The 26707-nt window shown below is 39.9% G+C and overlaps 1 protein-coding gene across 4 annotated transcripts in view; it reads right to left on the reverse strand.

Annotated features, from left to right (window-relative positions):
* Nucleotides 1-297: 297 nt before the first annotated feature.
* Nucleotides 298-26707, reverse strand: part of slc23a2 (solute carrier family 23 member 2) — a 38325-nt gene continuing 11915 nt past the window's right edge. For 3 of the 4 annotated variants that reach the window (XM_047592447.1, XM_047592449.1, XM_047592448.1), the window contains 14 exons: nt 23879-24111; nt 22212-22310; nt 21022-21138; nt 19303-19460; nt 12535-12623; nt 12229-12296; nt 11041-11222; nt 9703-9823; nt 7638-7794; nt 7231-7378; nt 7008-7113; nt 5359-5626; nt 4770-4865; nt 298-4393 (listed from right to left, as the gene is read on the reverse strand). In XM_047592447.1, the coding sequence (XP_047448403.1) occupies nt 4137-4393; nt 4770-4865; nt 5359-5626; nt 7008-7113; nt 7231-7378; nt 7638-7794; nt 9703-9823; nt 11041-11222; nt 12229-12296; nt 12535-12623; nt 19303-19460; nt 21022-21138; nt 22212-22310; nt 23879-24111 (2099 nt within the window). In that variant the 3' untranslated portion in view covers nt 298-4136. Of the gene's footprint in view, nt 4659-4769; nt 4866-5358; nt 5627-7007; nt 7114-7230; nt 7379-7637; nt 7795-9702; nt 9824-11040; nt 11223-12228; nt 12297-12534; nt 12624-19302; nt 19461-21021; nt 21139-22211; nt 22311-23878; nt 24112-26707 lie in introns of all 4 variants that reach the window. The other variant, XM_047592451.1, reaches the window with a different exon arrangement.

Below are 26707 nucleotides of genomic sequence, written 5' to 3' on the forward strand. Positions count from 1 at the left end.
AAGAAGTGCGAAACATAAAAAGCTGTGTCTCATTTAATGTGTGAAAGATGAATCTTTCTGCCTTAGTATTAATATTTGGTTAATGTTTAAGTTAAAGTATAAGTATAGTTAGTTGTTTGGTTTAACTTTAGCACAGCTGCTGACGCCAGAAAGAAAAGAAGTGGAAAGTAGCCTCCATTTAACTAAAACCAATGAACTGGTTTGAACTTCCGTTTTTCCTTCATTCACTCTCGAGGAGGAAAACAAAACGAATTTGTCGCCACCAGGATTACTGACGAAAAAAGACAAAAGACTGAATTCATTCTGTAACATCTTAATAAATAATTTTTAGGAACAGAGAATAAAACATTTTGTTGCTACAATCAGTTCACACTTATTGTCCAGAATGTTTAGCAAACTTTACTCCATTAAATATACATTTTTTTTGTTTGTTTGTCTGTTTTTACATCTATTTAAAGTTTCTTTCTTTGATTTATACTGGTAATGTGTTAACATAGACAGAAAGCAATGTTAGAGTAAAAAAATACAATATGAAAAGGTCCTAACGAACAAAAGATTCCACCAAACCACAGATTCAAAACAGGTTTAAAATGTATTTACTTATTTCTTTTTTTTTTTAAATAAAAGAAAGAAATGGTGCGCTTTCCAGCATGATTTAAGATTAAAAGGTATAATTTGTTTCTTACAAATATTTGCTTGCAAAAACATAAAAACAATGTATAAAAAAACATTGAAAAAGATTAAACACTTAATACACAGAAGTATATTTTTCAGATAGCGGCCCCTTTCAAAATAACTGAAAGGGATTGATGTCTTTGTGTTACACACCTTTTGGCCACCCCCTTAAGAACCGACTGTTGGCCAGACCGACTTGAACTCAAGCTGTGAAACCATTTTTTTTTTTATCGTAACTGGGACAAGTCTGTAACAACTATGTGAGAGATGAATGCGTATCAAACCTGAAACAGGAGATAAAGTTCAATAAAAACTAAGAGGAAGTCGCCTTTAGGCACAAAGACGTCCAACGTCAACGTGAAGCGATTAAGGCGGCTTCGCTCAGCTGCCAATCGGACCGAGGGGGTCTTAACGGAGGTGGCCAGCCGGTGTTTCCTCCTGCATCCAGAAACATCAACGGTAAGAATTTCCCCGGGGGAGAAAACCAGGTACACTAAACATGGAGAGGACGCGGGTGGATTTTCACTGCGAGGACGCGAGTCAGAATGTGAGGAGACGGATGGGAGGATGTGCTGTGACGTAGAGAGGGCAAAGGTTGTGCGTGTGGTTATCATGTGTGCATGCCACGATGGACTGAAGAATTCATGAGGAAGAGGTGGCAAATTATTATTTCTTAATAAATAAAAGCCCCAAACTACCTTCCAGCTCTGAGTAGATGCAGGACGCAAAGATACAGTGTTTCTACTCACACTGATGGTCTTCAGCTAGAACAGTATGGCCTTTCGTTTTGTGATTCAGCACTCTTTAGGTTTCTCTCTATCCTATTAGTATTCATATAGCTGTATAACTGGTGAGAACACTGTTTAAATACAACATTTCCACACTCTCATTCGTCTGTAATTGGGAATTATGTTTCTTTATTGCATACTGCATTTTGATAAGAGTGAAAACAGGGTCACCAGTTCTGATGTGCGAGTGGTCGGAGCACATACCGGACTTAGCAGCTACAGAGTCTGTGGAAATATTGTATTTTAACATTGATTTTTATAACAGGAAAAGCTCAACGCTGGATAAAAGGAAAGAAATGAAAGATGTGGCTGAGTCACGATAGCATGCGTAACAAAAAATGGGGACATGCTATCAGAGCTGTTCATCCACAAGACATGTTCACACTTGAGTGTAATCTGGATTAAGCACTTTTAGGGTTCCAGGTTAGTGAGAATGTCTCACCCCGACCCTGATCTTCTTCTTCTTCTTCTTCTTGGCACCATTACAATGTGCAAACTGTACTTTAAAAACAAACAACAAAAAAAAAAAGGCCCTGACGTCTTAAGTAGTTTTTTTCCTCTTGATTTTAAAAAACAAAGCACAGTATAAATGGAATGAATGAGAAGCAGATAGTTTCATCTCACATCAAAGCTACGGTCCTAGTTTCAGATTGTAGCCGAAGGGCAAAGTTGGGGGAGTGGGTTTGACGTCGTCACACCAGTCTTTACAGGGCACGAGCACGTAAACTGAAAAATACACTTTCAACATTGTGCAAGGAACAGCTTTCTTCTTATAAATAAATAAATAGATTTAACAAAAGAAAAAAAAAAGGAGGGAAAATTTGGGAGTTCAAACTAATTTTCTCAGTAGCAACATGGAGCCGATGCTTCCAGTTTTGGTTTAGGGCAACAGTAAGAAGAAATACAAATTAAGAGCTTTTTTGGTTCAGTAAAAATACGTCTTTCTAATTTTATCAAGATTATTTTGTTGCAAACTCTTTTTTTTTTTAAACTGCTGTGTTTTTTTTAGTTACAGCAGCGGAGGCACGCAGTGTGGGTCGAATGAGGGATTTCTCGTACAGGCTGCTGGTGCTCTTTAAACGTTGTGTTGCTCGGACAAATGTGCCGACACATCCCGAACTAAGCAGGACAAAACAGAAACGAGTGTCAGCAGTTGAGAGGTTGAAGGTGTGCAGATGATGACTGGGGATGGGAAGAGGAGGAGGAGGAGGAGGAGGAATGTGAGGGAAAAGTCATTAACACCTTTTAACAAGTGTAAACTGTTAACGACGTCAGCAGAATTCACGATCGACTGGTGCAAAAAGAAAAAACACAGAAAGCACTATCTGTGGGAACATGGAAGAACTGTCCAAACCCTCCCCTCATTAGATTTCTTATTATTGTACAACAATCCTGAATATGTGTGGGTTTGGATCACGGCAGATGTGAAGCATTTTTGTGAAGTGCAATTTAAAAGCTTTTATAAATCCTAAGTTAACGCACATTAACGCTAAAAGCAGAACACAAGTGACCCTTTAAACTCTTCTCTTGTCATTTAAGCTTAGTATTTATGTACACAAAGTCTTCACCGACAAGGCCACGTGTCTGTGTGCGTCACTGGAGCATTTGCCGTCTCTGCATCATGTTATAACGAAAGATTTTTGTTTGATTACGTAACAGCCAATGGTTAATGCAAAAAAAAGATAAAAGTAAGTAAAAATGTTTTAGTTCCATAGTTATGTATAACCTCATTTGAAAGCCAAATAAGACGAGGGTGCGTTCAGGACAGGTAGAGTTTTGGTCTTGTTAGTAGCTGATGCATAATACTGAAACTGTAAAAAAAAAAAGACGTAAACTGGCATCTTAGTGATTTTTTTTTTTTGTTGTTGTTGTTGCTGTTGTACATGTGAGGTGTCGGCGATCTTAGCAGTCTACTACATAACAAACGGGATGTGAGGTTCTTTTAGCGTGACGTGCTGCTGCGCGAGTTTCACGGAGGAAGTTGGGGGAGCGAGCGAGCTGTGAAATGACATTCTAGTTTGGAAATCAGGAGGCAGATAGTGCAAAAAAGAAATAAATCTCACAGTCACTTTGCATGGCTAAGGGCACCGGACGAACTACTTCCATCTAACTGCATAACCCCAGTGTCGTGCATTGTAGCGCTCGTCTTGTGAGGCGGCCGGTGTGTGCGCACGTGTGCCTCTAATGTGGTTGCATAAGGTCTAGAGGCGGATGATTTGTTTATTGATCCAGTCTACTGTGCTTTTTTAGTAAGGTAATGTTTTATAAAAAATGGTGAAAGTTAGCAGCGATTACGAAGCCAGTGAACCATCAAACATTCGCCGTCTGACGTCCACCTGTCTCCTTCTGGTGGGCGGAGGTGCGATGAAATCAACGCGCCGAAACCGCCCATCTTTCCCTGTGCACACATGCACGCACACCAACCCGACCTCCGCGTGGTGGCATCTTTTACTGCATGCTGTGACTTGCTATAGCATGCTTAAAAATAGCATAGCGGGAAGTGGGAAAAGACAAGAGACGAGCTAAGAGAAAACAAGCAACACACTGACTGGGGGAGGGTGGGTGCATCACACACAATCCTGCGCCGCTTCTGTCCTTCACTCTCCCATCACTTTTTTTTAATCAGTGTACCATCCCCTGCTCCCCGTTTTTAAGCTTCCTCCGGCCCGTTGGCTATACCCCGCTCTCCCCAGGAGCCGTGCCTCCCTCCACCACATCCCCGTGTCCCATTCGGCACCTGCCGGCCTCCTTTAACCTCCCCCACTGGTAGCCTGTGAACACAGGGCTGATGGGGAGGTACTTGAAGACTGGGTATCGGCGGATGAAGTCCATCCCGAAAGGCAGATCGTAAGATCTCATCCCTTCCAGTTCTGCCGCACTGAGGCCAGTGCCACGTTTCAGCTTCCTGATGCCTCGCTCTTCAGGGGTACCTGAGGAGGAACGGAGGAGAGATTAGTAATGAGCTCCTTAAAATGTACAACTGAGAGGCTAAACTAACGAGGAACAAGGTCTTCGAGTCTTCCACTGTGCGGCTGCAATCTCATAATATTATTGAAGCCATAGACGTGCGTCCAGGTCCAAGCGGAAGCCGGTTCAAGCAAGGCGACCTTTTTTCCAGCCACATCTTCCTGCCCTCCCAGAGAGATCTTGACGATTAGATTTATAACCGCCGGCCCTTAACACGCATACCTGTACCTGCTTGGCAACCACAGCAACATTGTTACGATTTTGGTTCCTTAAAAGCGATTCACGTAATCCAATCAACCATCATGTTAATTCAGCCATGAGCGGATTAAAATACTTTACCTGGGATAGTATTGTCCAAAATAAAGGCGACAGAACCTCCAACAAACATGGCAGTGGTGAGCAGGACGTTCAGTACTTGGTCGACTCCAACGATGCCTGAGAAAGAAAACGAGGAAGGGGATTAGTGAAGGGGATGTAAATGCGTTTGATCTCAGTCACGTTCAGTTAAGATATTCCAACAAATACGCTAAAACCCATCTTAAAACCCTTTTTTGTTCCTTGGCGTTCAATCCAGCATGTTTTTTATGTATTATCCTCCTATTCCACCAATGTACAGCCCTTTGTTTTCAGCTGAAGCTGTTATTTAAAGGGCAGAACACAGAAACACGTTTCACCAAGTGAGTTTGAAGCAATGTAATTAAGCATGAAAGGAAGTGAAGGTCGAGATGGATGCTGGCGAGAATTATCCCAAGTGTTTTTTTACTTCTCCTGTCGGTGGTTTTAATGTTGTGGCTGATTGGTGCATATAACTTAAATATACATCCATAAATACTTTAAAAAACTGGCAATCTTCTACAGTCCTCTCATGTAAATATGTTGGTTAATATAAATGCTGTTTTAGTCCGATCCCCGTCCCTCCCACGCTCACCGGTGACCAGCGGGTTCTGTTTGAGGTAGCTCGGCAGCATCAGGCCGAAGAAGATGGAGAAGCCCAAGACGAAGAGGTTCCTGGAGGAGTTGAGGTCGACGAACTGCAGGTTGGACAGTCCCACCGCCGTGATCATACCAAACAAGGTGCAGAACAGAGCTCCCAGGACCGGGTCGGGCAGAGAGGCAAACAGGGCGCTGAATTTACCCACGAGGCCGAGCAGCAGCATCATGGCGGCGCCGTACTGGATCACGCGTCTGCTGCCCACCTGGAGGACCAATCAGAGACAAGGATCTTAGTCAAAGGCCTTTAATATCAATGTCAATATCATGAGGCTTAAACATGTTTTACATGGTCATGGCAGGGGAAACTAAGAGGGTCTATAATAGAATAGAATAGAATAGAATAGAATAACTTTATTTGTCCCACAAAAGGGAAAGTGCAGTTTCCTGCATACACAGGGCAGAAAAGTAACAAGAATAAAGAGTGGACTGTGTAAAAGATAATAAGATAAAAAGAAATCAGGTATATTGGCATATTTACAGGAGTAATCACAAATCACATTAGCTCCCAGCTGTATAACATCAATTTGTAGTCAAATGAAAAGCTGAATACATTAACCATCACAACATAATGAATAAGTTCAATAAATGCACAGATGAATTTATCCAGCCACTAATAACAACAAAGGTCGTATAGGTTTATGTGACACAGATTTAAAGAGGATCTATTAAGCTGATTTAAGGGGTTTTTAATGGACCCCAGTGTGTTGGAGCCACTATATATTTTTTGGCTGTCTTTAATTTAAATAACTGCGTTCACATACTTATATGCAGTGCTTGGGTTGTACTTAGGGGGAGCATCTCTGGGGAAGTCTATACAGCGAGGCAGCAGTTAAAGTGTGCGTTTGTGGGTGAAATCAAACAGTTTTTCGACCGTGTCAAAAGGGAGCTCATCAGAATGGCTGCAGTGTGAAACACATTGATTTGGACAGTGCAACAAAAAATAATTATCACATCTGAGCTGTCCGTGTACTCCGGCTTGTTTATAATTTTAGCATAGAAACAAATGGCGACTACATCGATACGACCAAACGTCTTGGATCTGGAATCTGACCGAGACAACGACGATACACATCCTGAAACCTCTGTCGCAGTAACAACCTTTGCAAGACGTCTCTGAATGTTAAATGCTAAATTACACCACATCTCATATTATCAGCAGATCCACACTCTCCAAATATTACTTCAACACCTGTATACCTCATGATATGACACTGCCATGTCTAGAGCATCACCTCTACAACAAGTATCCAACATTTTAAGCATATTTATAAATCTGAAAAGCACAAAAAGTCCCCTTCAAATACCACGAAAACGACTGAAAAGTCTCCTGCCACAACGGACTCGCTCTTTAATGACTATGGTCTCTAAGGTTTTCAATATATAAAAATAATTGTGACAGACGCCCACTGACATTTCTCAGAGCCCAAGGAGACTTCTCGAAAAGACAAACATTTATGAATCTGACGTCGAAGTAAATATAGAATGCCATAATTACTATGAATCACTCATGAGTCATTTCGCTGAAAACGAAACATCTTGAAACAGAAATATCAGAAATGAAACAAAAAAAAAATTGCACGTCACCTTGGTGATTCCCAGCACGCCTATATTTGGACTGGACGAGGTGGAGCCATTTCCTGTCCCAAAAAGACCATCCAGCACGCAGGAAATTCCCTCAACGAATATCCCCCTGCAGACACAGACGAAGATCAACGTCATTAAAACATCCAGACAGTTAATTGTCCACGGCGCACATCATAAACAACTGGAGCGTTCAAGAGAGAAAAAAGGGAAGCGGCTGATTCACCGGTTGATGGCGTGGATCGGAGGCGGAGGGGCGCAGGACAGGCGAGCGCAGGCGTAGTAGTCTCCGATCGACTCGATGATGCTCGCCACCACGGCGCTCATCATGCCGATCACGCCTGCAGCCGTGACGGTGGGAAAGCCCCACTGGACTGTGGAGGTAAAAACACAGCGTGGGTCAGAGCTGAGAAAACGTCTGCTCTCAAAACAGAAATTAACACTGACATTTCTGTTTAATTCTTAGGTTTGTTCTGGGAATGTGACAACAGCAGCATCTATTTCTGCTCGTGTACATTTTCCATTTGTTTTATTTTTTCTATAAATCACAAATACAGCTACTTCAAACCACTTTGCTACTGTTTGCTTAACTAGACCCTTCCTCCTGCTCGTCCTCCTCACGAACACACTCACAGGGATAAGGGATTTTGAACCACGGCGCCGCCGCCAGGATTCCCTGACGTGCATCTGTGCGGGCGTAGAAACCGTACTTGTCCTTCTCTGGAGGGAAAACGTCGGTCACAGTAAAAATGAAACACAGCAGCCACGACACCAGGATGGCCATTATGATCTGGGTGAAAAGAAAATGGGTTCAGTTATATTATTGTATTTCAAGTGTGTTAAAAAATTCAATAGTCATGTCCATCCGGGCAAATATATATATATATATATAAAAACAATATTTAGATTTTATAATCACACATATAAAACAACTTGTACATTTTCTCGCAAAAACATGATGTAGGAGAATATGAGAAAAGCCTTCAGGAATCTCTGGGAAGGATGTTTTATTTAGGGCATGTTTTAGGTGAATGATCCCAACTAATGCTCCAATTACACTCAATTGGTCAGAAAATTGTTATTTATTTAGTGCAAATAATTAGTCTTTGTTTGTCTGTGCCAGTGAAGTATAGTGACAAGCAGAACAGTTAAACTCTCTGCCACTAGATGGCAGCAGGTAGATAATTAATATGTCTGTCAACCTGTTGCCATTCAAACTATAGAATTAGGTGATAGAGATGGGATTGAGTACTTTTTCTTTTCCACTATTTATCCAAGTGAGTCCAGGAGAAAGTTTTGACCCAGATTTAGGTCTTAGTTTGAGTAGTGGTGAAAGTTATGAAAGTTATCTTTCCTCTGCATTTCATTTTCCCAGTGAAACAACCAATTCGACTCCATTATGTTTGGTGTGTGGAGAAAAACTGTCTAGACGTATTTTTTAGCATTGATCTTCACATACAAATATTGACACCAAGTCCACTTTCACAGGAAATATTAATACTCTTATAAACACTGAATCTGTAATCAATTCTTAAAAAGGTAAAAAGCGTGACAAAGAGGGAGCGTAGGGAAATATGCCCACACCTCAGACAGACACGCAACATCTAGGAAAACACATCAGAGTGGCCATCACAGACATATATATGTAGATCATGTCAACAAGCTGTTGTTTCTTATTTAAAACATATAAATGGGAAATGATACGAGTGGAATGAGTCCTTTGTTGTCAAAGTTCAAGTTCTGTCAAGTTCTAACCTGAAGACTCTGTCTGGGTCAAAAAGAATTATAATGAAGTCAAAGCGACTGTTCTCGTTTTCATTTTTTGTTTGAGAGAGATTTTTTTTAAATTGTGATTTGCTCAGATTTTCAATTGACTTGTTGATTTGCACAGATTTGTCTTAAACTGCTCTGATTAATTAGAAGACTGGTGTTTGACAGCTTTTTTAATTCTTGTACAAAATACATTTTTCACTTTTGCATTTCTACATTTTTGCACGTAATTCCATTTGGGGATGTAATTACGTGCACAAGTCAGCATCATTCCCATATACACAAGTAGATCTAAAAGTATCGGGATATTAGCCTTAGTATTGCTTGGTATCGGATCCAAAGAAAAAATATCTGAATAGATAATGATTGTTTCATTATATACACTTTTAGTGACATTTTTAATTGGTTTCTAATGTAAAATATGCGCAAAGGCTCAATATAGGTTGGGAAACACCACTCTAGGTGAATACATGCGAGATGAGAAACGCCTTGAGGCGTGTTTTAAGTCACTTCTTGCTCTAACAGGTGAGGGAGGTGGATGGATGGAATAACTATAAACTTCCTGCAGGAACTTTATTTACATATTAACACAGAAAACAGAGAAACGTTTATACATTTTAATCCCCAGAGTAAAAAACAGTGTGTTATTGTATTTCCTGCTATTAAAAGGCACAAAATTATCTCCACTTTAACATTTTAAATAAGAAGTAAATAGCAACTGAATGTCTTTAAATGAAATGGTTATGAATCAGGCTGGTCTCAGGCTCTGATGTGAACTTAAATGAGTTTTTATCCTTTCACCAGCAGAGGGTGGGAAACACCTCTCAGTGAGAACGACATTAGATTATCGGTTCGAGGAGAGCCCATTAGAAGAGCCCAGGCAGCCCTTAAGAAAAAGGAAAGACAAATATCCAAGGTGTGTACTCACAGGAAACATTTTGAAGACCTGCAGCCTGTAGGAAGTCCAGCCCTTCTTGGCTTTGTAGACGGGCAGAGGAAAGTGAACGTTTCTGGCGTACTGAGAGAAGAGCAGCACCAGGAAGATAGTGCTGTGGACCCAAACAGCAAACACCAAACAGCGTGTTATTATCTCCTCCGAACACCGAACGTCCTCCTGCGAGAGAACCAATTCTGTGGCAACTTGTTCCATTTAGTCCTGCCGACGTCTGACTAGGACCCCAGAGGCTTCAGAGCCAATCAATTACGCTAACTGCCGGGGAAATCAGCGGCAATTACAGGCACAAATCCTCCGTCCCCTGTGGGGGACGCAGAGATAGGGGAGACCCTCCGGGCTGCAGCGTTGACAGCCGTGACACAGCGGGAGCTAATGTCAGACAACCTGAATTACTAGTGCTACCGACAGCATCCTGCTCCGAGAGTCGCAGCGAGATCCAGGATGTTCTTTTCTAAGCAGAGGAAGCGTTTGAGTTCTTAAATTGTTCTTTGTAACCGAGGAGAAGATAAAGCGGTTCAGTAAAGTGACTGAGCTGCAGATATCGTATCTTTTCTGTATTTAGCTTGTAGTCTTATCTGCACAGATAACAGCGGTTGTATACGGTTTTAATTAAGACAGCTTCCGTTTGTTTGTAATATAAACACGGGCAATCTCAAAATTAAAAGCATGTGGAGGCTCAGGTCTTATTAATATTTGGAAATGCGTCTGTTACTTGGAATAATGTGGATGATTTTAGGTGCGATGAGACTTTAACCTTTTCATCTTTGGTGTTGACCTTAAATTGGTAAAGAGATACGTTTAATTGGCTCTACTACATATTCTTGTTATCTATAACGTAGGTTTTCAAAAGGGAGTCTGCGACCCTTAGGGGGGACTGTAAAGGTACGGCAGGTGGGCTGCAAAATCTTTGGTTGATTAGACATTTTTCTATTTTTTTATTTATTTATTTATTTATTTTTAATTTTCCTCCACAAATTTAAATATCTTTCATCATAGATCCAACATATTTTTGTAAAGGGATAAGAGATAGTTTAATACTGAATGCAAAATAATAATTTATGTTTATAAATAGTTTAATATAGAACACATATAGTAGGTTGGGCATCTCTTGACCTGAAAAACATTGAAGACCCCTGATCTATAACATCTGGCATGGAAAACTATTATAATAATAAATAAACAATAACATATGGAACATTAGGAAACGTCGTTAATCATATATTTAGAGACGTTAAACACTGCATGGTGTCCTCAAATATAATAGGAAGGTTAAAGGTGTGAAACTTCTTTCCTTTAAACGAGTGTACTCACAGCATAGCGATGCCCCAGTGTTTTCCGGCTCTCTCCCCTGCAGCCTGGAAACCAGAGAGGCCAATGAGAGCCACGGTGGGAGTGATGGTCAGAGGTCCGATGTACTTCAGCAGGAGGCCCGGCAGACCCAGCGCCCCGATGCACACTTCAATCAGGGACGACACGATGATGGCCCCTTGGATCTGGAACAGGAATGAAATTGAAGAGACGGAAAAACACGAAGGAATCAATCAATGAAACAAAAAGAGGTATAAATAATGATAAAAATAAATAAATAAAAAGGACAGATATAAGATGATGCTGTCTGTTCAGAGTTTAGATCAATACTTCATCTATTTGGCAAATAGAAATCAGGGCAGAGGAGCTGCAGTATGATGTAAAAATAAGAAAAATAAACAAAAAAAAGGAGCGTTTTATAAGATTCAGGCAAAACTCCCCATTAAATCAAGTACACTGCATTTATAAAAGAAACGATTGTCTAATAAACTAATCACAAGACAAAATGCATTGGTTCTGTTGCACTAAACTCCAGAACTGCAGAAATGAATCCGCACTCACCACCAACTCTGAAAACTAATTGCCCGAAGGAAACCTTGAACACTCGTTCTGTACTTTAACACGCTGTTCTCAACCTTTAGCCAAATCAGAAAATCTTTATAGATCCCCAAAGGGATATTGCGCGGACACGGCACAACATCTTGAGATTGCAATCGAATTCATAGATCAAACATAAACGCCCTCCGTCCGCATCGCGTTTCAGATGAGCCGGGTTAAAAGAATCACCAGCGTTGTGAGTGATAATCCCGTTTGCTCGGTGTTTATCGGCGCCTTTGTGTCCTCCTCTGTCACCCTTTATTGCCTCCTCCGCTCAATAATTTGATTCAGCCTGATTGAGTTTTGTCTCATTCACACGTCACGTATAAAATGATTACTCAACTCGGCTTACGCAAACACAAAAAGGTTAACACGCATTACAGCGCCTGTCACACCAAAACCCTGCAACGTGTAGAAACAGTGGCGTCTTTATTTGAAATGTTTCCTTTGACTGTAACTGTTCAAACATTTCCTTAAGAAAACAACGCTACTCAACCGGAGCTTGTCGGGTTGAATAACTTTCTTTGACAGATGGGATGGGCGAGTACAAGGGGGGGGGGGGAGGTTTAATCATTTCTCGTTCCTTTGCCTCACCTCTCGTATCCTGGGGTGCCAGATGTGCTCCGTGTTGAAGAGCTCCGTGCTGTTGAGCATTGGAACCACTGGCGACGAAAAAAAAAAAACGAGACATCAGAGAAATGAGATCAAACGGTAAAACATAATAAGATCACAGCGTGAAACCGTGACAGACGTCAAAGACATAAAACCAGCTAATCCTATCAGGGGTCGTTTCAAAGTTCAGAACCACGTAAATAACTTTATAAATTATTATTTAATTAAGGCGGGAGTGTTAAAAAATAAGATTAAATAAATAAAAAAGGAAGGAGGGAGAAGTGTTACCTGTGCTGTTGCACTTCCATTTGTCCAGGGACAGGATGGCTCTGGCGGGTGCGAGGAAGGCGAAAGCACTGGCCTGGAACAGAGGTAACCTAAACACAAGAAACGCTTGGTTTAGAATCACATTAATATTCTCATTATTACACAGGATAAGATGTTACAATCCCTTGTGCCAAAAAAAACAGTTAAAAGCCCAGTCCAACTGAAAACCAACCAGCAGGCTAGCTACCAGCTAGCAACCAACAAGAAGACATAAGCTAACTAGCCTAGCCAACCCTATTTAAACCTGAACGTCCCGCTAGTCTCTCAGAACTGACTAAGCTACTCGTCTTCAAGAAATTCTACAAAGTTCAGCTGCCTTTATTCAACGCCTTTTGTGTTACAAGGACCTGGATGACTGAGGACCTTCACAGACATTTAGCCTAGCTAACAGCAGTATGCGGTTTGCAGCATCACATTGAGGTTTTCAAGTCGGCACCTCCCTTCCTTCACCAGTGTTTCGTTAAGTTAGGCCCACGACACCTCAAGAAAGCTTAACAGTGGTTTCCAGTGTCATGGAGTCACCGCCCTTCACGCAGCCACCGCACGACCGTGTGATTTTTTTAACCACCGCGAGATTAGCTTAGCCCCTTTTTACTGCTACTCAAAAAAAATACACAATCGTTTTGGTTGGTCGCGAGCTACCTCTTTCCCCAGACTGAACACAAAGAAAGAAGAAAGAATGTAACATGTTAATTGCAAGAAAGGTTATATTTTCTTTTAAGGATCATTCGATAGCAGCAGTCATTAGCTATTCTTGCTAGCACTTTTTTTTTTTTTTTTTTTTTTTTTTTTAAATCGCATTCAGACAAGAGTGTGAGACTCCCCCTGTTTAGCCTAAAGGTCATCTAAACAGACAACGCTACCACAGATTCCTCCTCACTATAAAAATAACAAGACAGAAGAGGAAAATCATGAAATAAAACTGAAATAATGTGGTGATTCCACATACGTGAACGAGGCAGAAACAGAACAGAATATTAAACCTTCTTTAGAAAGAGGAAGTGAGCATTCGTAGTATCAATCATATAGTTTCACCTGAACAGGAAGACCCCAATCAGATGTGATGTTGATCACACATGGTAAAAGGAAATTAAGCAAAAATCAGTCAAAAAAAAAAAAAAAAAAGGCCTTTTTTCAAAACTTTTATCTGAATCGAATCATTTCGAATTCAAATGAACTAACCGGTCACGTACGTTTTCTTGCAGGTGGCAGCTGCAGATTCAAGCAGGATACTTATGCAAAGCACTCACATGTGCACACTTCACCTTTCCTAGAACAGCCTTCGTGCTATTTTTCCTTCATTTATTTTTATTCTTTGCGCGACCTCACTTGGCACCGTGACTCATCAAACCTCATCTCATCTCCCTCCATCTCTTCACCGCTGCGCACGTGTCCTCTTGCCTCTCGACATTAGTCACTAGATGTCCTCCAGCCTTTTCTTTTCTTTTCTTTTGTCAAGCAGTCAAATGCTTTTCCCCAATAAAGACAATGACTCAAAAGAGCAGCCTGGAATGAACATTTTACATGTTCATGAGCACATGGACATGAAAAAATACTACTGAACTACCACAGTGTATTATGTTTATATTGATGTGTGTCCATTTGATCAGTGAGCAGGTTAATTTAATCAGTGTGTGCGTCCATTAAATAGGAAATCAGACACAGAAATGTCTAAACTGTTGCCGTTTCTCTCTTTCAATATGCAAATTTATCCGACATAAGAGGTTTCTACTTCACTAAAAAAGATAATTCTTCGTGTTTGTAACCAGACATTTCCATGCAGAGAACATGAAAACAATCTGCTCACGTTCCCCATTTCAAACAATGCGGCAAAATGACAATTACAGAGATGTCTTTGAAGGGAGAGGTTCATGTTCAAGCACAAGATAACGAGTTTCTAAATAAAAACCTGTCATGATAAGGAAGGTTGGGGTGGAACGAAAGGTTTTTTTTTTTCACTGCTGACAGACAGATGGTGGGTGATAGTGCTGATGCTCAGCCAAAACTGAGCCTCCCATCGTTAATCTGGGTCTATACGACATCTGGTGCATTATTCAGTCCAGACTGCAAGTATGTGTTAAGTATGTGTCTAAATCTCACACAGTACCCATCTATATTCAGGTAAATCCACTCAAATTAGTACTTTAATGTACAATTACCAGCCGTAATGTTATGATCACTGACAGTTGAAGTGAATAACAGTGATTATCTGGTTGTTGTGGTGTCATGCTGCTCTTACAGCTAAGTCCATTTATTATGCTTATTATGGTTATTATGGTACCGGTAGCTTAGTTAGCTGGATGGGATAGACAAGATAATATGTTTTCCTTAAAGTTGATGCACTGAGGTGGAAAAAAAAAATGGATTTGAGTAACTTTGACAACTGGGTCAAACTGTGATGTCTAGACGACTGGGTCACAGCAGCTCTTCTGGGGCTGACTGATGCAAGTCGGGAGCAAAGGTCCAATCCAACAGATGAGCTACTGGAGTTTTAAAAAGTCCAAGCTGGTCCTGATGCACTGAGCACTGTGTTTTGTGGTCATGTAAGTGTTTGAACTGAACCAGGGAAAAGCCGGCAGGTGTGTCATCTTGTGGATGACTGTTCCAGACCGTGTGCACCCTTTCAAGAAAACGGTTTTCCAGGATATTTTCCTCTGCCACTTAGCAAAAAAATGCCCACGAGTGGTTTAAGGAACACAGTCATGAATTCAAGGTGTTGACTTGGCCCCTAAATTCTCCAGACCTCAGTTCGATCAAACTTCAAGTCTGATCCACGGATGCTTCACTTTCCAACTTTCAGGACTTCAAGGATCTAATGCCAACGTCACTGACACCCCCAGAGTAAACACAGAGGCCGATGGTGTCAAGGGAGAACTCCCTGTTACCAAGAAGAACCCTTCAGTGGTACCTAGCTCATATGGAGGAGGTGGGGCAGAAAAAGAGAGACACACATCTGCCAGAAACTAAAGCAAAACTAAATAACGATTAATGTCGTCGATGCAGGTCATCCTCCTCTCCTCCTCTGCCTCCCCTTGGTTGCTTCCATTCGGTGGCATTTCTCCAAAGACAGCGATCCACGGAGGGACGGATGGATAAATAGGCGCCGTCTGTCTGTCACTTCGGCTTTTAGAGATAAGAGTGGGCGACAGAAATGCCACTCACTTTCGAAGCCAAGACCAGACGCTTCTGTGTCTGTGTTTGCGTCAGAGAACGAGGAAGATCTGAGCAAGAAGCAAGAAGCAAAGACTGGGACAACAATAAGTTTTAATTTGAGAGTCATCAGCCTCCAGCACCGAAAACTTACGCAGCATTTATATAAATATAATATAAATAAAATCGGTTACAGATTTCAGCAGAAAAACTCTAAAAATGTTATAAATTCAAGTCCCACTTATATAAAACTCAGTGCTCGAATTGAGATTTGATTTATTAATATGATTCACTAATAAATGTAACTGGAGGACATGTGCTGAGGGTGTAATCACTGACACAGAAGCAGTTCAGAGGATAACTACCATGCCAGTAAAGATAAGAGTGTTTGCTGATTGTGTCGATAGCACAACGTTAACTAATCTGAAGAATCAGACGTCCAGCGCCAGCTGCAGGTAGCAGCAAAAAAAAAAAAAAAAAATCTGTTATGAGTTTAAGAGACGTGATATGAAAAAGAGAACGTATACGTGTCACGGATTAGCAAAGGTGTTTCAACAAACCTGACAGTTCATACATGGCCAGAGGCTCAGTTCCCAGACATAGACTTGTTATATATATATATATATATATATATAATATATATATATATATATATATATATATATATATATATATATATAATATATATATATATATATATATATATATATATATATATATATATATATATATGATGATTATCATATATAATATATATATATATAATATATATAATATGATATATATATATATATATATTTGCTCACTGGGAAAAAAGGACACGATGACTTTATTTGTGCGTCTGTCAGTTGTTTCTCTTGAATGACTAAGTAAGAAAAGAAGAAGCAGGAAGGGGGCAGTCTTCGCACGCCACTTTCTTCACCTCGCTACTTTCACTCAAGTTGCTGTCAGGAGGAAAAGCGAGTTTCGGTTCAGGGTTTATGAGACTGAGGAGACCTGACGCTTGTTTGGCTGCTGCACCCAATGAACAATAATGGGGCACAGAATCTGCCATGTCATGATGGAAAGATTAGGGTTATTAGAAGCTCTCTTATGAAAGAAAAATAACGCCTCAGGCCAACAAGCTTTCATTAAAACAACAGCCAAAAATCTTGGCTAATATCCACTGCAAGAGGTGATCATGTAAGAAATGACTGCTAGCTATAAACCAGCTGAATCACTGGTTATGAAACGTACATGTAACTTCATGGTTGTGTAAAGAGAAGGAACGATGGGCAGATGAATGTGATGAATGTGATCGAGATGTGTTGAGAAGAACGAGCCACTCAAGACAAGCAAGAGAAAGAAAAAGCTGCTCGGGTGAAGCAGAAATGTGTGTGGGCAGGCAGCATAGCGGCACGAGACGAAAAGTATTTCTTAAAAAAAACAAACAAACAATTGAGGCGCAGTGGATTAACCGCAGATATATCTGTGTCGAACTAGGTCAAATATTCCTGACATGTTCACACAGGTGCGGGTTGGCAGCTCAGCACGTAAGAGCTGGAATATCAAATGCTTCTCATAACGCAGACGATTGTTAAGGTGTCTCCCTTCGCATGTGGAGTCTGTGTGAAATGTCAATAAAGTAAAAACCTCAGATCTTTTAACCGTCCCATGAAGTGGAAGGAGCTTATAGTTGGGGTTAAGGGCATTAAGGGCTTTTTCATCTGCAAAACTAAAACTGTTGCATCATAAAACGTATGTAGGTGAATGATTTCAGTTCATAAAAGAACAAATAAACTTTAGGTGGTAATGTCAGTTTGCTTAAGAAATATATTTCGGATTTTCTCTTTTTTAAATCTTATTTTATTATTCAATTATTATTATTTTTTTCATTACCAGTAATTTATGTTACTTATTGAAAGTATTTTAATTTTTCTTTCTTTTGTTTCTTCAATTGTATGCGAATTTGATGCATTTTTTTTTCTTTTGAATGTTTGAAATAAATTTAAAAAAGATAAACACACATAAACACAACAAATACAGAGATGCATAATATATATAGTTACACTTGCTTATTATTATTTTTATTTTATATATATTAGTCTTAGCAAAAGTGCTTTACAAAAAAAAGAAAGAAAAGAGGTGACTGGAGATATTAAATGGATATTCCAGTTTTTATTTTCCTAAATTGTATATATTGTTAACTTTTATTTAATGTTATGTGGCGCTGATACACCAGGTGAAATTCTGGTTGCCTGTCTCAGCAATGAACATGTTTTAACAAACTTTTCTGTTTTCAGCTGTGAACTTGTTGTGTTTTTCTCTATGATTAATATATTTTTATTATGTTCATTGTGTTATCATCTTTTTTTTCTACTATCAGAAGCAGGATCTTTTTCTCTGTCTGTCATACTATCAGTAATAATTCCCTCCATGCTGGACTATTAGTTAGTCTATGTCCCTCTGTGAATGTTTCCTCCCATTCTCCCTCTTTATATAAATTTTTTAATTCATTTTTAATAATTGTATTAGTTTTAATCAATTTTACTTTTTTCTATTCCATTTGCATCCATCCACAGACGAGTTGTGGCTGATGCACATTATGTATATATGTATATAAGTACCTTCGACGATGTGTTGTTTATTTTAGCTCCATAAATCATTTACAATTCCGGTTTCTGTGTGTTTTTCCATGACGAAGGCCACAGGCTGAAAAGTGTCAGCTCGCTAGTCTGTGAGGTTACATCACAGATGTCATGGAGCACAGTGGCACGGCCCAGAGCAGAGTTCCCTCTCCATTCACGGTCTGCTGACACGTTTGCGTGTTTAATCGATTATCACTTCAGCATGGTTTGCCCAGACGTGATGCAACATTTGAAACCGCAGGCGGCCTCTGCGTGCGGCACTCAAACGCCACGCGTTTTAATTTTGGCAGTGTCAACCATTTCTGAGTAGGTTCTTCTCACTCGCGTCATGTGACCATGTCTCATTCTCCTTCAGGGGGCGAATTCAGTCACATGAGCAAAACAAGGAACTTAAAATGTTACGGCCTGTATGTTCTGATGGAGGAGCAGTGAGGTGCAGAGGGGCCTGATACCTGCGGCCACATCTGCCCTTAACGAAAGGCTTCGCTAAGTGGGTCAGAGTATGGACTCGTTTAAAACTGTTCTGTCTGTTCAAATATGTGTCCCTCATGTTTTTTACCTTATGTCTAAGGAAAAAAAATTATAAATTAGAAAACACGATCGTGTTCGGTTCATTTATCTGCAAGATATTTTTATTTATAACAAATGACTTTTCATAAGCGAGTGACGTTGAAGACATGACGGCCGTCTGTGACTAAAGAGGACGTGCAAACACCTACTTAAGGCCATTGCTCTCACACTTAAACACACTCCAGAGTGGCATAAAGAGGACGGCGGGAGAAAGAGCTGCTTCACCGTGAGAACGGCCCCTCGTCTCTAAGTGGTACTTAGTGACGAGAGACAGAGAGAGGGGCAAAGACAACAGATTTAGCGTCTCATCATGAACATAATGTATTCATGTTTTCCTCACATCCTTTTGTGAGACAGTGTTGTTGGTGTGTGTGTGTGTTACCTGCAGCCCAGCGTGGTCTGTAGCAGCGTGGTGATCCCCACACAGAAGAAGATGGTCCCTATGAGCTGACTGGTGGCCCACTGGTCGAAGCCGACGCACATGGCCTCGGCGAGGAGGAACGGCACCGCGATGGTTCCACTGAAACATGTCAAGTAGTGCTGGAAAGACGACATGCCACAGAGTCAGCGCATGTTGACTGAGAGAGGCTAAAATTACATTCGAGTATCATTTGGAAGAGTGAGTTATGTATGTGAAATGTCAAGTAAAGCGAACATTGAAGGAGTCGATATATATCTGTTAAAGACCTCTCTATTGTTTGTCAGGGGACAGAAAATCCTCAAAAACACATTTTTGAATGAAATTCTGGCCAAGGCCAAACATTTTGTGCATGCAAAAATGTGCAGAACCTCATCAAGTTCTGCAATTCAAACTTATTTATTTATGCTTATTAACTTTTGTAGTTTAATGTGAGACGCAAACGTAACAAATTTAATCAATAGTAATTGATACTAGTTTTAACTATAAGCTATAACTTGCGCAGTCATGTTCAGTTTTATAATTGGTTACACAACCAAAAACTACTTCCTGTTCAAAAATGATGCTTGTTTTTTTTATATTTCTTGGGTCCTAATGATCCCAAATACCTTGGAGAAATAAAAAACCCAAACAGAAGTTCAGGTCTCAAGAGGTTAATGACTCCAGGCTGTTAAATTAAAGGTTGTTTACTTCTCCAAACCCATTTCAGTGCCTGGACCTGGAATTTTTATGCAATTTTCTGCATGACTTTTCCATTTCGCTCTGGTATTTCTTAGTTTAATTACTTTTGGTTGTCCACAAAAAAAAATATTCAACATTTTAAAAGTCCTACACACATTTTTAACAAACGAAAATAATCCATTTTAAATTTTATAAGGCCACATTTATTCATTTTATTTTTTTTAAATTCTTTTATAATGACTCTTGAATAAACTGAAACCACGTTCATGAACCGGTTGCATCACTGAAAATGTTTGTATTTTGTGTAAGATCCTGGATCCCTCTTCCGTGCGTTAAACAAATCTTCCAGGTAATACTTTGGATACAAATGACAGGCAAGTGTGATTTGTTTGAGATTTGCAATTGAATTCTCCAACCTGTGTTTATTTGCATGTGTTAAATTACCATTTCATACAACAATAAAGCTCGATTATTTTCTCGTCTTTCTTCATAGACTTTATGTTGTGTAGTCGGTGTAAGAGTCTAAGTGTATAACGTTTCATAAAATATTATATTTTATATTTCCAATTCTCTTGTGAATTCTACTTTTTGCACCGTTTTGCATCTTGTTATACGCTGTAAAGGGCATTTTATTCTATTCTATTCTATTAGTACTATATTATTGGTCAATATAACATCATACTGTAATAGTACAACGTATTTAATGTACTTCAGCGATCAGGAGTTTTTTCCATGAATGACTAAGAGGCCGAGGACAAAAGTCCGGTCACATCCTGTGCAAACACAGCGTGGTCACAGCGAGGACATCGGCCTAGTGAACCACTAACATAATGACTACTGTGAACAAATCCTATTTTTGTGTCCAGCTGTGTAATGAACTGTGGCCACAGTCGGGAATAAAAAAAAAAAATATTGAAATGACGCACACATCACAATGAAGGACACAGCAGACCCTGATTACACAAGAGTGATTCAGCTCCTGTGGCGAAGCAGCAGATTTACCTGTAGACCTAAGAACACACACAGGTACCAGGGAGGAGTGTCTTCAATGGTGTAGATCATATCCATCCTCCTTGCGTCAATACTGTCTGTGCTGTCCAGTGTCTCAGACATCGAGCTCTACGGAAAAAAACAAACATGCATGAATTACATTCTTTGATGGAGCTGATTTGTGCAAGACTAGATGAGAATAACTGCATGACACATAACTTTGTGTTAGATAACAAGCAGCTCTGGATTTTTCTGAATGAAAAGAATGTGATACTAAAAAAAAAAAAAAAGAAAGGATGAGGAAGAATGAAAGAAGGAAGGAAGGTCACTGTGCGAAGGAGAGCACAACGCAGCTTTTTGTTCTCTAAGGGGAGAAGAAAACTGCACCGTCACAGTGACAACAAGCAGAAGAGGAAGATAACGTGGACCCGTGTGATGAGTCAGTCTCTACTAGTCCCGATCTAATCAGCTCGTTTGTGCTGTCGCTGAAGAACCACGTACGGTTTTAAATAAAAGGAACCAACAGTAAAACACACGTGGCTTAATCGCTTTTTGTGTTACAATATGATGTTCGGACTTTTCTGGAAGACGAACGAGTCAATAAATCTAAACACACTGTTTTAAAGACAGGGTTTATAAAAGAAAACACGATAATTTAATATAATAATAGGTTTGTGTTCCTGATGGTCACTTACACTGGAGAAAGTGAGCTCATAGTTAACCCTGCTTTGTTTTAAATACACAATAAGTCATGTAAATCTAAACCCTGCTGCTTTTCTAACAATGCAAATGCTCAGAGAAGTTTGCATCTTCTTGCCGAAGATTTCCATTCACTCAAAGTCCATTTTATAATATAATAAATATACCCTCTAAAATGAATCTCCATCTTTAACAAATAATCTTTAATTTGATAGTAGCTAGTTGTGATGAAATACTTGAATAACAGCTTTTAGGATGTATGAGGAAAGTGCAAGAGGAAAAGGGAAGTCACAGATACCGCGATGCTGACTGCGGTTAAGAAAATGATAATGTCAACACAAGCGCGAGCCTGTAACTGTAGACGTAAGCCTTTTGAACCATGTGACCGTCTTTCTGCTTAAACAAAGACACGTTTACTCACTTTTGGCGACGAGCAAAAAATACTTGAGGGTTGTGTTTCACTTCTACATTTTTTTATTTTTTTTTTTTTTTGCTTAAGTTACCTTTTCTGCTACTTGATTCTCCTTGGTGTAGATGGCCATCAGCTCCGTGTTCTCCGTATCCTGGTCTCCGGTGGCGCCGCCAACTCCATTCACCACCACCTAAACACACAGATTTTTGTCATTTATATAAACTAGGGTAAATGATACATTTTATAATCATGATACTATACTATAATTACAGTTTAATTTATTTTTAACGTAATTATTCACATTTTATTAAATTGCAATGTCTGTAATGTCAATAGCAGTGTGACCGACTACCGTAATAACTGTAGTCTGCGTGCAACTTTTTTTTTTTTTTTTTCCTTCATTCATAAAATGCTAAAATTGTGGAGATTTTTTGGGGGAAAACTTTAGCTGGGGAACAGGTCATCCAAAAAAACAGTTCCTTATTAATGATGGGAAGCCTCGTTAGCCGTTAGCATTAGCCCCAAGCGAGTAGATGAGCGCGCGCCTACGTCATCAACTTCCATTTATCGCATTGAGATGACAAATCCTTATCGGGGGGATTGTTTTTGGTGGTATGTCGTGTACAATAAGTCATCGGCCATTAATATTACAATTATAGTTTTTAAACTGTTGACAAATCCATGGGAGAAGATGAGTAAGGTGAAGGAGTGTGGAAGGTGGAGTAAGAGTTTGTCCATGTGTTACGCTGTAAGAAACAAGACAGTATGCAAACACATTGCTTCCACTGAGTGTGCTTTTCTTGTGCAGGTGTCCACCTCATGTTAGTTGAACAAAATGTCTATATATATATATATATATATCGAAAACGAATAAACGTGACATTTAAAGAGTGTTGGAAGCAAACACAAGTGCGTATCCATAAACTCCCACTAACGTCTTTACAGGGTCATTTTGTTTTGCTCCTGAAATCTCTCCTTTCTGATACGTCATGGTTGGTTTTCCACATGCAAACACACTCTGCTGTGTCTGCATGCCCAGCCCAGGAGCAAGACGTAGCACGCAAGCAGTATGTGCATTGAACGGAAATGAGTGTCGTCTTACAACGGCCACATTTAGCGGGTGACAAGTTTTCCACAGGTAATCAGAAAGGCAAAAAGAGGCCTCATGTAACGACATCAGTTGTAGCTCCAGAATCTGACTGACAACTTCAACATTTTGATGAACCATTCAACCAGGTGGCAATGCTAACGTTGCTCCACTCCAAGCTACCTCCAGGTATCTAGTCGTGGCCACAGGTGAGAGCTGCAATATAGGTCATGTGAGAAGACAACACACAAATTACTGCACCAATCACTTTTTTACTCGAAAGTATTCCAAAGTGCAGCTTTACACTAGTGGTTATGATTGTGTGTTAAGTGTGTTTGCGCAATTTAAGAATCGTTTTATAAGATCGTTTGCCTACTGACCTACATAAAGTTAGTGGCCCGGTGCCAAAGGAACAAACAAGGGTGCAGCATCAGCAGAATGAGGTGGTTTGGCGGTTTCCACGTTGCTGTGCGCTCAAACAAACATTCCAACCAAAAGACAATGCCAAACGTGATCGTGAGAGTTAAAGAAAGACGGGGGGACGGAGGGCGGAGGAGCAAGATCGTAATTATAAGGTTGTGTGTGCAAACATTGCCTTTGTAACGGTTCGTTATGGGATTTTTTTTTTTTATAGGAGGAGGAAAAAAAAGTAATAAAACAGAGTTATGTACCGGGATAGGGTAGAAATCTGCACCGTGTTTTCCCTCCTCTTCATATTTTCCTCCCTCGCTGCTGCTGTCCATCGACTTGGACGTGGTATTCTTTCCTACGCCCATCCTCGTGCCTATGATGCTCTCCTCCTCCTCTTCCTCGTCCTCTCTCGCCGTCCCTCCTCGGTCTCGCTCTGGTGTGGACAATGCAGATGAAGCCTTCAGTCCGATCACATTGTCCGGGACGGCCTCAACTGTTTGGGGGAAACAGATAAGCAGAGATTAACATCCTGCTTTATTTGAAGGGTTCTCATGTCTCTAATATTAGTTTCTGATAACAACAGAGGCTCAGAACCTGCCCGGTTGTTGTTGTTCTTCTTCTTCTTCTTCTTCTGGTCCAGTCTAGTCTGGACAACAGAATAATTTAAACGTCCCTGATGATTTATAAAAGTAAAAAGAGGAATTCATATCTATCTGATGGAAGAGCAAATACCAAGATTTGTCCCCCTTTTTCAGTTCTTTTGTCGAACTAAAATTGTGAAACCACTTCCAGTAGCGTAATGAGGTCATCTGAAGATGAAGCAGTTCTTCAGATATTTGATGATCAGTCTCTAGCACCCGGTCAATTTTCCAGGTAAAACTGCCAAGAATCTACCGATCCGAGCTTCTCAGTTGTGAGGATTTGCCAATTTTCTTGGCCACATGTGACAATATGCTCCCTAAATAATATATAGAGATAAATATAGACGATGCAAAATCTTATTTTTTTATTCTGCACCGTCATAACAATCCAAAAGACAAGTAAAATCTGCAGATTAAATGACGAAAACATTCATTAGTTGCGGACGTGTCGAGTCTGGAAGTTTTAAACTTTTATGGGGCGAGGATCCGTATATGTGGTAACTTCAGGACACATTTTAAATCATGTCCCTGTGCCTCTCGCTAAGGTTTAGACAATGTGGTTTTCATTCGGACGACCAGAGAAGATCAAGGAAACATTCTCAGGTCGACACGAACCTCGAGTACAACTGATTTATTAGTTACCATGAAAGAAGAAGAAGTGTCCTAACGTTGTCTAATGTGATCATGTTAAAAAGGACCTGAATCAGCACATATGATCTAATGCTCTAAATACATGTTTACATTCGTTTATCACTTAAGGGAAATGGGACCATATATGGTAAATACATTAATGTTGACTTTCTCCATGAGAATTAAAAAAAATCACAAAAAAGAAATTGAGAATTTCCAAGTATTTCAATGAGTAAAGGGTTAATAATCCTCGTCAAAACATGTCACAGAGAATAAGCAGAAAGAGAGAGACAGAGATTGTGTTTTGAAAAGAAGAAGAACAGAATAAACTGGGAGATTAAGAAAAAAAAAAATAAAGTGCAAGGAGCCACTGGAAGCGATGATGTCAGTTTGTTCCAGGAGACATGATGCAGCAGGATTGTTTAGTTTCTGGTGTAATGTCAACTCAGCTTTGAGCCGCATGTTTTAGCTGACACTGGAGGAGTAAATGGACCATCAGCCGCCGCACCCCTCAAACAAAACTATGACTAAGAAAATAAATAAATTAAAAAATATATATATATGTATGTGTAAAAAAGCTGAGAAAAATGTTGCCACGGTCTCACAAACACAGCTGTGAGTAAACAACTGCATCTGTTACCATGTGACCACTTTAATCGCGTGTAATGATTTAATGTCAAGTAGTGTACGTGCATTTTGATCTCTGCTAAATTAAATTAAGATGAACTTTAAGCCAACTTAAGCTCTGGCAAGAAAGGCCGACTTGTCTGTGCTTTGGTCGCAGCACTGGAATAAATAAAACTCTTGTTTCCATATCTCAGAGAAAAAAAACATTTTCAGTGCTTTAGCAGCTTTAACAGCATCTTCTCTCTGAGGCTCATTAATTAGAGTTAGAAATGACCCACTGCATCGTACGCACTTAGACAAAGAGAGGACGGTGGATCGCTGAGCACAACCTTTAAATACTGACCTCAGCCTCCAGACGAATAGTCTTAAAAAAGATCAAGAAAACTGTGTGTGGAAAAACTGTTTCTAATGTCTGGGTTTCTGACGACAACTCACAGAAACACTGGTTAAAACTAAGACATACAAGAAAAATAAAATGAAATAAATCATAGGTCTTCACCCTAGAGGGTCAACAGAAGTAATGCAGCGGGGTCGCAATTTATGTATTTTTCTTTTCCCCTCACACATTTAAATAAAGCCTATTCAGTCCCCAGGTGAAACCCCATGTATGTATGTTTATGTTTACGACATTTGCACCTACTCTAGTGTTGCATATGTTTGAAATAAAACACTCTCTCCATGAGTTTGGGGCCCGTGGCCTGAAAAACGTTGACTTAAATTATAATATACAATTTATTCTACTTGGTTTTGTTCTGCAAACCACACATATGCACCAGTCCATTAGGTGCATTAGTGAAAACAACAGCCCTGCATTAAATCTTAAGCTTCGTGGAAGTTTTCAGCACGAGTTTAAAAATAAAGTAATAACAACTTGATTCAACTCTGTCTCAATTTTAGACGCTGTGGTTTGCTGAACTATTTTGTGTTTCTTTTTATTTTGCCGTTTTAGTCAGTGGCACCACAGACCCACACTACACACACCAAAACAACTGCACAGTTGAATTACCATAACCTTCCTGATGCCGTTTTATGGCTTTTTTTTACTACAATATTGTTCAGAGAAATGGAATAAAAACAGGAACAGAGGTTTAGAAACAGTTCCTCCTCCTTCCACTCATTTTCTTCTGTGGGTTTATTTTACGCCACCCTCAAATATACAAACCTAAATAAAGACAACACACTGTCCTATCA

The sequence above is a fragment of the Mugil cephalus genome, chromosome 8, assembly GCF_022458985.1.
Source record: "Mugil cephalus isolate CIBA_MC_2020 chromosome 8, CIBA_Mcephalus_1.1, whole genome shotgun sequence".
Classification (NCBI taxonomy): domain Eukaryota; kingdom Metazoa; phylum Chordata; class Actinopteri; order Mugiliformes; family Mugilidae; genus Mugil; species Mugil cephalus.